The sequence below is a fragment of the Solanum dulcamara genome, chromosome 2, assembly GCF_947179165.1.
Source record: "Solanum dulcamara chromosome 2, daSolDulc1.2, whole genome shotgun sequence".
NCBI classification, from domain to species: Eukaryota; Viridiplantae; Streptophyta; class Magnoliopsida; order Solanales; family Solanaceae; genus Solanum; species Solanum dulcamara.
The window spans coordinates 5418648-5431176 of NC_077238.1; the positions used below are offsets into that span (position 1 = coordinate 5418648).

At 31.0% G+C, this 12529-nt stretch overlaps 1 protein-coding gene across 1 annotated transcript; it reads left to right on the top strand.

Annotated features, from left to right (window-relative positions):
• The first annotated feature begins 2043 nt into the window (after positions 1-2043).
• On the top strand, positions 2044-4518 carry LOC129879724 (putative late blight resistance protein homolog R1A-10). Its single transcript, XM_055953533.1, has 2 exons — positions 2044-3144; positions 3258-4518. Exons 1-2 carry the CDS (start codon positions 2111-2113, stop codon positions 4516-4518), a joined length of 2295 nt encoding a protein of 764 aa, XP_055809508.1. The 5' UTR covers positions 2044-2110.
• Positions 4519-12529: the final 8011 nt, after the last annotated feature.

Genomic DNA, 12529 nt, shown 5'->3' on the forward strand with positions numbered 1-12529 from the left:
CACACGTTAAAGATCTGGTACAATTAATAACTACTATAAAACTATTCAACAAAATGAAAAAATTATCTTTTTGATAAATGATTATTGTAACGATATTTTTTATTTATTATCATCTATAGCAATACATAACAATATTAAGATATATATAGGTCATGCATTAAAAGTGAATTATGCCTGCAATATAAATATATTATAAATGTTTTAAAATATATTATACTTGTTTTGTAAGAAATTGACATAATGTATTATAAATGTATTAAAGTGTGTGATAAATTTATTATCCATGAATAAAACTTGTATTGTATGAGTTTTATAAATTATTCTCGCTATCGCTAATATGTATTAAAATTATATTATAAGTGTTTAGTGAAAAAAATATTATTGCTATAAATGGTAAATATTTTCTTAATATAATATATTTATGTAAGTTTCCATTCAAAATTGATACTAAAGAAAAGGAATTAATAATCTGACATTACTTATTTTGATTGCAATTTGAATATGATTGAACTTTTTCTTCAAAATTTGATTATCATAGTATTAAAATAATATATATCTGTTACTTTTAAGTCTCCCTTAGTACTATGCTTCACTTCACGCTAGTTTTCACTCATGGATATCGTTTCGTTTCCGCTTTTTGCTTTTAGAAACACCTAAAATTGTTTTGCTTCCAAGAAATTGATTACCATGGGGTGGCATATGCAAACAATTGGAATTAGCCACTCGCGCCATAATGACTAAAAATCATCTGCGAGAAGGTCTTCTGACACATGCATATTATTAATCGATTCTTTATAATTCATGATCGAATACAACCTAAGAAGAGTTGTACGCTTAAATAATAGTCCTCTCAGTCCAAAGAAAAATGTCCATATCATTTGAGGGAAAAAAAGATGCATCAGTCACGCATCTTAATTGGTGAGCTTATACCGGCCATAGTCCCTTCCCTGCTCTTAATTTTGCTTTAAAGAGTTTGCTTTAAAGACAGAGTAAAACGAACATGTGGTTAATCGAATGGATCACAGGTTGTTGCTCCACACCGCCGACAACTACCACCAACACATTTTCAATCATCACTATCAATATCATCAACTACTAGCATTAACCAACTTCACCATCACAATCATCACTATAACTGTCATCATTATTACACCAGTCACCACAACACCAAATAGGCAACTAGAACCATCAACTAGCTATTAACGCCAACCATTCACCATCATTATCACCACCAGCCCACCACCATAACTAGCTATTAGCGCCAATCATTCACCACCATTACAAATCATCGTCATCATCACTAACGAATATAAATATTTTTTTAGTCAAATAATGATTTTGTTTTATTAAATTTATATATTTTTAATATTTAACTAATTTTTCATTTAAATGTCTATTTATAAATAAATAGAGTATGCAGATTCACAGTTTAAAAGTAATTTAGTGCTCAAATTAAAGAGAACATCTTAATAATCTCAATAAAAACAGATGATGCCTCTCAAATTTATCTCAACCCTTTTGTTGACCATCTTAATTTACATTGTTTATAGTACTTAATTGATCTTATTTTATTGGTTATGATAGGACATATCAGTTGACTCACAAAAATAAGTTCACATCTCATTTTCAGGTGCATGTATCTATAAGATAAATAAAAGTCAATAGAATTTATTTATTATACTTAATTGCTAGTTGATGACATACCAGAACAAGTCAATCCTTTTGATCATACAATGTATCGTCGAGATCGCTGAATTTTTTTTAGTTGAAAGCGCCTCCTCGGGAAATGAACCCTGCAATGAGAGAATCAAAATTTAGTTGGCCCCAATATCGATATCAAATATCTGGTGGAAAATCAAAATAAAAAAAGAAGTCAATTACTAATACTTCTAGTCTTCTATAAACAGAGTTGTTTTCTATAACATGTTCTTCCATACCACAAATTACAGCAATTCTGAGATTTCTCAATCATTTGATTTCAAGCACAATAGCTGTTACATTTTTCTCTTTCAATATATTGAGCATAACTCTGCAATAAGTTTCCAATTTTGCAGTATCAAAAATTCAAGACTCTGTCCTGTTGATTGTGCACATAGTTTCTGATTCCAGTATGACTATAACTTCAGAAGAAATTGTGGGATTTGAGGATGAGACGGCAGAGCTGATGCATCGACTTATATGGGGCACGAAACATTTAGATGTAGTCGCCCTAGTTGGAATGCCTGGAATAGGAAAGACAACTATGGCGAAGAGATTGTATACTCATAATGATATTACAAGTCGATTTGAGGTCTGTTCATGGTGCACTATTTCTCAAGTATATAATAAGAGAAAGACATTGCTTGAATTATTGGGTAATTTGGTTCCTCTTAATGACAACACGACAAGGAGGAGCAATGATGAACTAGCAGTTGAGTTGCGAAAACGTTTGCTGAGAAACAAATACTTCATAGTCATTGATGATTTATGGAGCATTGACACATGGGATGCCTTAAAGAGATGTTTTCCAGATGATTACAATGGTAGTAGAATCATTTTGACAACTAGACAAGACAAAATAGCTTCTTATACTAAAGTTTTTAGTGCTCCTCATCGTCTTCGTTTATTCACAGATGAAGAAAGTTGGCGGTTAATGCAGAAGAATGTGTTTGTAGCTGAAGAAAGTTGCCCTCCAGAACTTGTTGTAATAGGAGCGCGAATAGCACAGATCTGTGGAGGGCTTCCACTTGCTATTATTTTGGTAGCTGGTGTTCTTGCAAAACTGGAGAAGGACGAAGTTCGTTGGGAAGAAGTTGCTTATGGTTTAAGTTCATGTATTTCTGGTGATAAACAAAAGTACATGGACATAATCAACTTAAGTTATAAACGTTTACCTGGTCACTTGACGAATGGCTTTGTTTACTTTGGAAAACATTTTGAGGATGAGCTTTTGGTTCGAGAGTTAATTCAGCTTTGGATCGCGGAAGAATTTGCAGTAGGTAATGAGTTAAAGAGTGCAGAAGATGTAGCAAAGGAGTACGTGAAGGAACTAATAGATAGTAACCTTGTAATGGTTGTTGGAAGGAGTTTATTTGGGGAGGTGAAAGCAATTCGTATGCATGATCTGTTGCGCGAGTTCTGCTTGTCTAGTTGTAAGAGTTATAGGTAAGATCTCATTTTGAACCATTGAGACTTTAATTTGTTACTTGCAGACTCTTTTAACTCTACTGGTTCTTACTATTTATTCTCTTCTTTTTGGTATACTGTTTTCTTGGCAGATCGCCTAATTCAACTGCTGCTGAGCGCGAACGTGGCATTTCACTTGATTTCCGTTATAATTATAAACAAGCTGAATATTTATATCCCCATTCTGCTATCTCCCGAGTACCCTATTCTGTTGACGATGTACTTAACCAGAACAACTTTCTCATCTTTGATTGCATCAGTTTTTTTGCCAAACCAAGAATCACATCACTGAGAGTGTTGGATTTGGTGTGTGTCACATTGAGCAATGCATCTTATATTCAATTCTTGATTAATTTAAGATACTTGGCCCTGAAGGGGAATTTTAAGGAAGATCCATCATGGTTATCCAACCTGAAGTACTTAAAAACATTGATACTCAGAGAATCGCGCAGATTAGATCTATCGTATGCAATATGGGGTATGTTGAGCTTAAAACATTTGGAAGTGACTGGTAAACCAGCTGTCATCAGGTGCCATGCCCCAGAGTTTAAGATAAAACGTCGTTTAACAAAATTACAATGGCTTTCTTTTGTACATTTACCTGAAGGAGAAGAGTTTCAAGAGTTTGTGTCAAAAGTACCCAATTTAGTAAAGATGAGGTGCTTGGTTGATGAGCTACAAGGTGATCAGACATGCATTAGGCTTCCAGGTTTAGACTCTTTGAATAAACTCGAATCACTTAAACTTAAGATCTCTTTTCTAAAACGTGCTGCAAAGCGACTTGATCAGGTCAACTTCCCTACGAACCTCAAGAAGTTGACCTTGTCATCAGGTCAATTACCATGGAGTGAAATTTCAACCATAGGAAGATTAGTAAACCTGGAGGTGCTCAAGTTGGAATCCAATGCTTTCGAAGGAGAGAAATGGGATGTCGAAAATGAGGAGTTCCAAAACCTCAAGCTCTTGATGTTCTATAAAATGAATATTCCACAATGGAACTTTATGTCCTTTCCTAACTTACAACATTTGATATTCAGAAATAGTAGACTGAAAACAATTCCTCGCGACTTTGAAAACTTACCTTTGCTGCAGATGATTGAGGTGTCTTGGTGCAAATGCAGTCACGATGCCTTAAACTCTGCTCAAGAGATTAAGAAAACTCAAACTGATATGGGAAATCATGAATTTAAGCTCATAATCAAATCTAGAGAGGAGGATGAAGAAGAAGAAGAAGAATTTGGATCGAATTGGCAAGTTGACGTGCATCTGAGAAATTGGAAATATCTTTTCTGTTTTGTTCTAGCTCTTTTCTTGATCATTTTCCAGCACTTTTTCCAGTTACTGATGAAATGAAGCTAAGTTAGATGCTGTACTCTCCCAACTTTGGTATTGTAAGTAAAAAGAGTTAATGATCAAAAACACATCTAAACTATCTTTTTTTGCGAATTTCACATTTTAACCATCAGTTGTTCTCTTTTTCTTCATGAACTATTATTATTTATGTATCAAAACACATCTCAACTATCGGTGTGGGAGTTGAGGAAATTTACAAGAAAAGCATACAAGTTGGAATATATCTAAGACTTCCTAATTCTTTTTGTCCTCTTTCAATATTTTACTTTCCCTTTCCTTTTCTCTACTACTATTATGTTTCTTCCACTAGTGTCATAGTTTAACTAGTAAGGCCTGGGTTGTTTTTACTTAGCGAAGGTTTAAATCTGAATAATTCAAATCTTAGATCATTAAGTTTATTTATTTATATCAATAGTTAAGTACTTATTTGATTTGAATAGATTTTAATCACTAAGATTTTGAACAAAGTCTTAATATCATTAAACGGTATTTTGTGTGGATAATTTTCATTCAGCCTTCTGTCTATAATCACCAACCACCATTACTAACCACCTCTGTTATCACAATCACCACTAAGGGTGGAGCTACGTGGAGCTCAGGGGTTCACTCGAACCGACTTCGTCGAAAAATTATACGTCAACTTTTAATTTTGTGAAGATATATATTAAAATGAACCCCTTAACATTAAAGAGAAGCGCAGTTCAGTGGCTAAAGGGTTCATTGTTTGCCGAATTTTTCCACCTTTTTTTCCCTTTGGAAAGGATGAGATGGGCTCAGGTTTTGGGCTTATAAGACCCAACGAAAGGCTTCATTGTTTTTGGGTTCAATGTAAAATTTTATTATTTTTGTTTTTCATTATTTTTCTCTGTATGCTATTTATTTTTCTCAATTTGTTTCCTGTTTAAATTCATTAGCCATATTTTTTATATTTTTATCTTTTATTCTTCTTATTTATAATACTCATTTTGTTTCTACATAACTCTATTTTCATGTACTAACTCAAAGAAACCCTTTCAAATAAATGATGAATAAGTATTAAATTTGAAATTGAATTAAAAAAAATATTATATAAAATAAAGTAATTAAAATTAATCAAATGATTTTTTTAAAAGTCGTGAATATATCCTTATAACAAAATTTATTTAATTAATTTCATAGCCTCTCTTTCTTATTTTTCAATTCGATTATGAAGAGATGAAAATTAAATTAAACTTATTTGATTTATTCATTATTTATCTTTTTTTTTCTTATAAATGCTTAACCTAGTAAATTGAATTAAATGAATTTAAAAATCCACGATGTCATTTATTTATCTTCTGAATATGCAGTATAATATTAGTAACTCATCTTTACACCTTTTAAAGGAATTTTGGTGGTTTTTAAAGTTACATATGATTGAATGAGCACTAATTCAAAATTTTAAAAAAATCAAAAAAATGTAGAACAATGCAAAATACAAGGAAAAAAAAGCACTAGAAAATTAAAAAGGCTCGATGGACCAAGGTAAAAGTAGGAAGAATCTAATCACGGCATGATAAGACAAGATAAATTTAATGGGTTAAGATTAATATTTTCCTCTTTGTTTTTCATCTTGTAATTTTCACGTGTTTACTTCTTATACTTTGAACCCCTTCACAGAAATTCTTGGCTCCGCCACTGATCACCACCACCATTACCATCGCTAACCCACCTTCAGCACCAACCACTATCATTGGTAACCAGTACTACTAGCACTATTGTCACCCACTACTATCAATCACTATCATACCTACAACCTTCGTCATTATAATTTTATCCACTACTCTCACCATAATGTCATCATTGCCACATCTATCATCACTATCAGACACTATTACAACTACAATCAATTTCTACTACTACCCACCTCCACCATCACAACTAACACCACTTTCAACTATCACCGACATATTTTCAACTATCACCATCAACACCGTCAATTACTAACATCAATCAACTTTATAGTCACAACCATCAACTACTAACATCAATCAATTTCACAATCACAACCACCACTACAATTACCATCATTACAGTAGTCATCACAACACGAACAATCTCCACCATCACAACTATCATCACCGGTCCACAATTATTACTAGCCATTAACGCTAATCATTACCGTCACCACGACTACAAATCATCTCTACCATCAATAGCGAACATAAATATTATTTTAAATAAATAATAATTCTACTATTAAATTTATATTTTTCTAATATTTAACTTCTTTTCCATTTGAATTGTATATTTATTATATTTATAAATAAAAAATTATGCATATTAAATATTTTAATCATTTAAATATACAGATTCAAACGTCTTAACCCGAGGTCCTCAATAATAAAACAAATGCAGCCTCTCAAATTTATCTCAACCCTTTTGTTGACCATCTTAATATATTATTTATATTAATTGATCTTATTTTATTGGTTATGATAGAACATATCATAATAATTACTTTAATCTAACTTCCACGCTACTCATGTCAAAAATAATAAATAAATGTAGTTACTCTAATTTTTTAATCAACCTACATTTTTATTTATAAAAAAATATTTTCCTTCATATCAAACCCATCTTTTATATTTAACAAAAAAAACCATTCAATATAAATTGCTATACCAATATAGAAGTTGGATATGAATTAACGTGATTAAACTTGTACATTTTTTGATTAAAAACAGGCCACAACATATGTACGTCCTTAAAATAAGTATGTACTACGAATCTTTTATGAACAGAAAGCGTCCTCAATATTTTATAAGGCAAAGTTACATCTTTTAACTAAAGTAGGAGTAGTACTTAGTATTAATTATTTTCTTTTAAATTTATCCTATTTAGATAGAGAAAAAGATCAAAATTGTCCTCTATCTTTTGAGTTAAAAATAATTAAACTAATCTTTGTCTTGTAACATGAAGCACTAATAGCTCTCTATTAGTACAAAGAAAAGTCTGGGTTAAAATTAGACGAATTTTTGAGAGAGTAGTAAAAGTGCATCAATTTTTAAAATACTGAGGATTATTAGTGATCCATGTTAAACGATAAGGATTACTTTGATCCATAACTCAAAGATAAAGAACAATTTTGATCCTTGTACTTTCTTCATATCAAAATATTTATTACAATTTTTTTAGAGTTAAATTATATGAATTTTGATTAATATTTTTTTATTATTATTATATTAATATGAGAAAAATTATAATTTATACGAGAAACAGTCGACTAAAAACAATTCCTGGATATTTTGAAAACTTGTTTTTGCTTCAGATAATTGAGGTGTCTTGGTGCAAATGCAAGCGTAGTGTCTAAAACTTTGCTGAAGAGTCTTTTCTTGATCATTTTCCAGTATTTTTTTAAAGTTATTGAGAGAAAATAGTTAAATGTCCTTCTATTTAATATTCGGATTTGTAACTATACATTTTAATTTTAAGGGCTATCACCTTCATAAACTGTTTAAAAATGGAATTATAATCTCCCTAAATACTTACGTGACAAAGTGAGTGTATTGCACTTTCTTTGTGTGAGTGAAGATCAAAAATAAATATTAAAACTTTACTTTTTAATATTTTTTTCATAAATATATGTAATATTTTTCCCTTTTTCCTTATTTGTTCCTATTCCACTTCTAATGTGTTTTCTTCATAGAAACTTAGTAGAGTATCAATGGCAGCCACCTAATTTCACCACCACTCACCATCTTGAAATCACGTCGTTGCTATATCAATTGATACATCACAAATCATGGATAACAATTTCATCCCATTCTTCACAATCAAGAAATATGGATCCAAAATCTTTTAAATCAAAACAAATTTAAGCTTGAATAAGCTTAATACAGTGATATCAAACTAATTTTCTTCAATAAACTTTCAATACAAGAAAATTTTCTGATCTTATATTTAATACTCAACAGATTCAAGAAAATTCTTGTAATCACTTGCAATTGTTGTGATTGGATTCTTCTCAATTTCGAAGTTCAAGTTTTGTTAATGACGTTTTATAGATTTTTCTTCAAGTTTCAGACAATGTAACATTAGGTCTTAGGCCTAACTCACACATGACATCTCAAAAATTAGCTCAAAGGGAGGAAGATTGCCAAAGGAGTCTACCCATCTCATTATCTCCCAATGTGGGATTTTGTCATTTTTCAATACCCCTACCTCACGCCCAGTCCTTAGCATCTGGTGCATTGACAATTTTAATTTTGGAGACCCAACATTGGGTGAGACGGGTCATGTTCTAATGCCATGTAATATTAGGTGTTAGGCCTAACTCACACCCCAAAAGTTAGCTCAAAAGGAGGAGGACTGCACAAACCTTATAAGGAGTCTACACATCTCATTAATCACTAATGTGAGTTCTTCAATAGACAACCAATTTAGTGGATAAACTTAATTTCAACTGCAAATCTAAAAATGCAGCCCATGTTCTTCATCTTCTTCACACAATTGCTATGGAAATATGATGCAAATCCACCCTAAAGCTTCTTCAAATCGCCCTAAATTTTAGATATAAGCTTCTCTCAAAGTTTTGATTCTTTTGGTACATTACCCACTCAAAACGGAACTCGTTTATGGAAAGTCAAAATTAGAACTCAAACTTTTGAACTAACTTAAATGGTGGTTTCAAGCTGTGCTTTAGGTTTTCAACTTTAAGCTTCAATTTTCAGCCACAAAATTCTTCAAACCATCAACAAACTCAATTGATCTTAATTCAATAATATAGAGAACAATTGAATAGGGACTTAGATGTGACCAAGGTGCTTGAAAGCTTAGAGTTAGTAGGTTATTGGCTGGAAGAGCTGGTAAAAGAATGAAACCTTTAAGAGACCGTGGTTAACAAGGCCACTGAGGAAGAACAATCTCCCCAACTATACCGATCCTCCCTGTATTCGTGGAGCTAATCCCTTATTATTTTCGAGCATTAAACTTAAGATTTAAAACTTGTCGTCTACTTTCAAGAAATGTTTGGAACAAGGAACTTCATTTAAGTGTACTCCTTTATTTTTTTTGTTGGAACAGCCGCGGTAAAATATTGATCTCTTGTTTGATGGTTGTACGTGCTAAAAATACAATACATTCCTTTTTGTTTCTCATCCCAGTCTTTTGCAACCAGATCCTGAGTGAATAAAAAAAATGTAAGCTGAAATACGTGGAATAATTCTACCACTACTACTAGGAGTAGCCTTTTTAGTGCTAGCTTAACGTAAAGGAATGACTTTTGTGAAATCTAGAAAGGGGCCTGATGTAGTGGAATTGTTTAGATTGCTACAACCTCTAGTAGATGGTTTGAAATTGATTCTAAAAGAACCTATTCAAAATTTTCATATGAAAGCTTGTCGATTTTTATAAAGTTATGGTGTTCTTCAGATTCAAAAATCGCAGCTATTAACTCAATTAACCCAGTGTTTTCTGCTTCAAACAATCAACAATTAACATTGTAATCAACAAGTTTCAAATATGAAGCTCCAAGACACACATCTATAAATTTCCGCCTTTTGACCTTCAACAAAGTTTTTAAAATAATAAATCAAAAATTGAAAAAAATTAAAAAAAAGTTTTAAAATAAAATTTATACTTGTCAAATGCGTTTCACTAGTCCATATAGATGTGACTGTGATTTTTAAGAGTGTAACAATTTTAGTTTTAAACATTTTTGGAGGGTGATAGAGTACTGTAAAATTAAAGTGTGTAGTTGAGAATTCAAATATAAATTAAAGGAGCATTTAGCTATTTTCTCAGTTATTGAAGAAATGAAATTAGTTAGATGCGGTACTCTCCCAACTTTGATATTTCAATTTGCAATTATTAATTTGCTTTTGCTAAAATAATAGTATTGTAATTAAAAAAGAGCTAATGATCAAAAACACATACGAATTATAATTTTTCGCGAGTTTAATATCTTAATTATAAGTTGTTCTATTTTTTTACATAAAATATTATTATTTATATATTAAAATACACTTCAACTATCAATATATAGTTATGACTAATAGGAATTTTTTTAAAGCTCGTTTTGTAACGTCAACACACACTTTAAAACTTCAATATTTGGTTGCTTGTTCTTTTTTTTTTTCTTTCTAAAGCCTAATTTCCCCAAAGGAGGGATGTATCTGCGATAAAAATAACAAGTCAATTGGAGTAATTTATTGTTCTTGTCATTGATGACATGCCAGAATAAATGTCAATCCTTTTGAGAGGAAATTTAAAAGAAGTGCATAGAAGTAAAAGTTGAAATACATCTAAGACTTCATAATTCTTTTTGTCCTATTTCAATATTTTACTTTCCCTTCCCTTTTCTTTACTGTTATTTTTACTCCACTTGAGTCATAATAATGAAGGTTTTGAATATGAAAGATCAAATCTTGGATGATGTAATGTTTTTATTTATATTAAAATTTAAGTACTTAATCTCAATTAAGATTTTAAATAATTTAATATTATTAAAATGTATTTTTGTGTGAATAGTTTTTATCCATTATTCTATCTACAATCACCAGCTACTATTACAAATCACTTATGTCATCTCAATCACCATCATCATTGCAATCACCAACCACTCACGTCATCACAATCACCATAGACACTCAATACTGCTATCAACTGTCAATCGATACCAATCCTACTACTTTCATTATTAAGATTATGTTTATTGTCATCACCACCAGCGTCATCACTATCACGCCCACCATCACTATAATCAATCTCTACTATCAATCACCTTCACTATCACAATTAGCATCATCGTCAATACCATCGATTCAATTTTTGCTATTACTATCAACATCATCAACTACTAACTTTAAGCAATTTCACTATCACAACCAATACTACAATCATCATCATTATACCAATTACCATAGTACCAACATCTCCATCATCACAATTATCACTACTAGTCCACCATATTTTTTTTATAATTAAAATATTTGCATTAATTACCAAGTCACCATTACAAAACAGAGGAGAGTCTGCCCGACTCCCTTTCCTCCAACCATCCAAATCACCGTTACAGTAATTCAAAAAAAAATACTATTTTCCTATTCTTGCTAGTTCTTATGTATAAATCAGTTTTGATAGCTATAAGCCCGACAAGAATTTCCTCATGTCAATCATTATTATTACCATTATTACAAATCGGGCTATGGTCCATGTTCCTTCCAAAGGTCCATGGCCTAATTCTATTTGTAAAAAAATTGGAATAATTCTCCTAATTTGATTTTCAATTCTATTTGGAAAAAGATTAAAATTATAATCTTATTTGGAGTTGGTTTTGGCTTTAGAAAAAAGTATCACTCTATAAATAGGATGATTTGAGAGAATTATGCAATTGCTCATTGATAGTGTCTGTGAGAGACATTAGGCACATAAGAGAGGTTTTTGAGAGAGCTTTCAACAAGTAAAAGAGAGAAGAAAATGACGTTTTCCGCAGCAGTTTTGCCTCTCCGACTAAAATCTTTGAATTGTGTTTTTCAATTTATTAATCGTTGGATCAGGCTGAAATTTTTATTGAGTGTTTCTAACATCTTTGTGTTTGATTTGAACGGTGGAGATCGGATTTGGAGGTCAAAAACATCCCAGTTTAGGTCCCGAACAGTAGCTTTGTTTTGAATGATTTGTTTTCTATTACATTTGTTGGTATAGCTATTGCTTCTTCTTGCTTGACAATTGTTGTGTAGCCATTTAGGAGAATAATTACAACCCTCTTATTGTTATAGTGGAACAATTCAAATTTCGAAGATCCATTGATTGTTACCTTCAATTTGAAGGGTTTTCCCAAGTTAAATTTGATGTTATTTATTTTCTCTATTTTCGAATTTGCGTTCTTCCGTCATAACAATCATTTCTATCATTATTAGTGAACATAAGTATTTTTTTAACCAAATAATAATTTTATTTTATTAGATTTATACTTTTTTAAATTTTAATTATTTATTATTTAAATTATATATTTATTATATTTACAAACATCTTAATTCCAATAAAAACA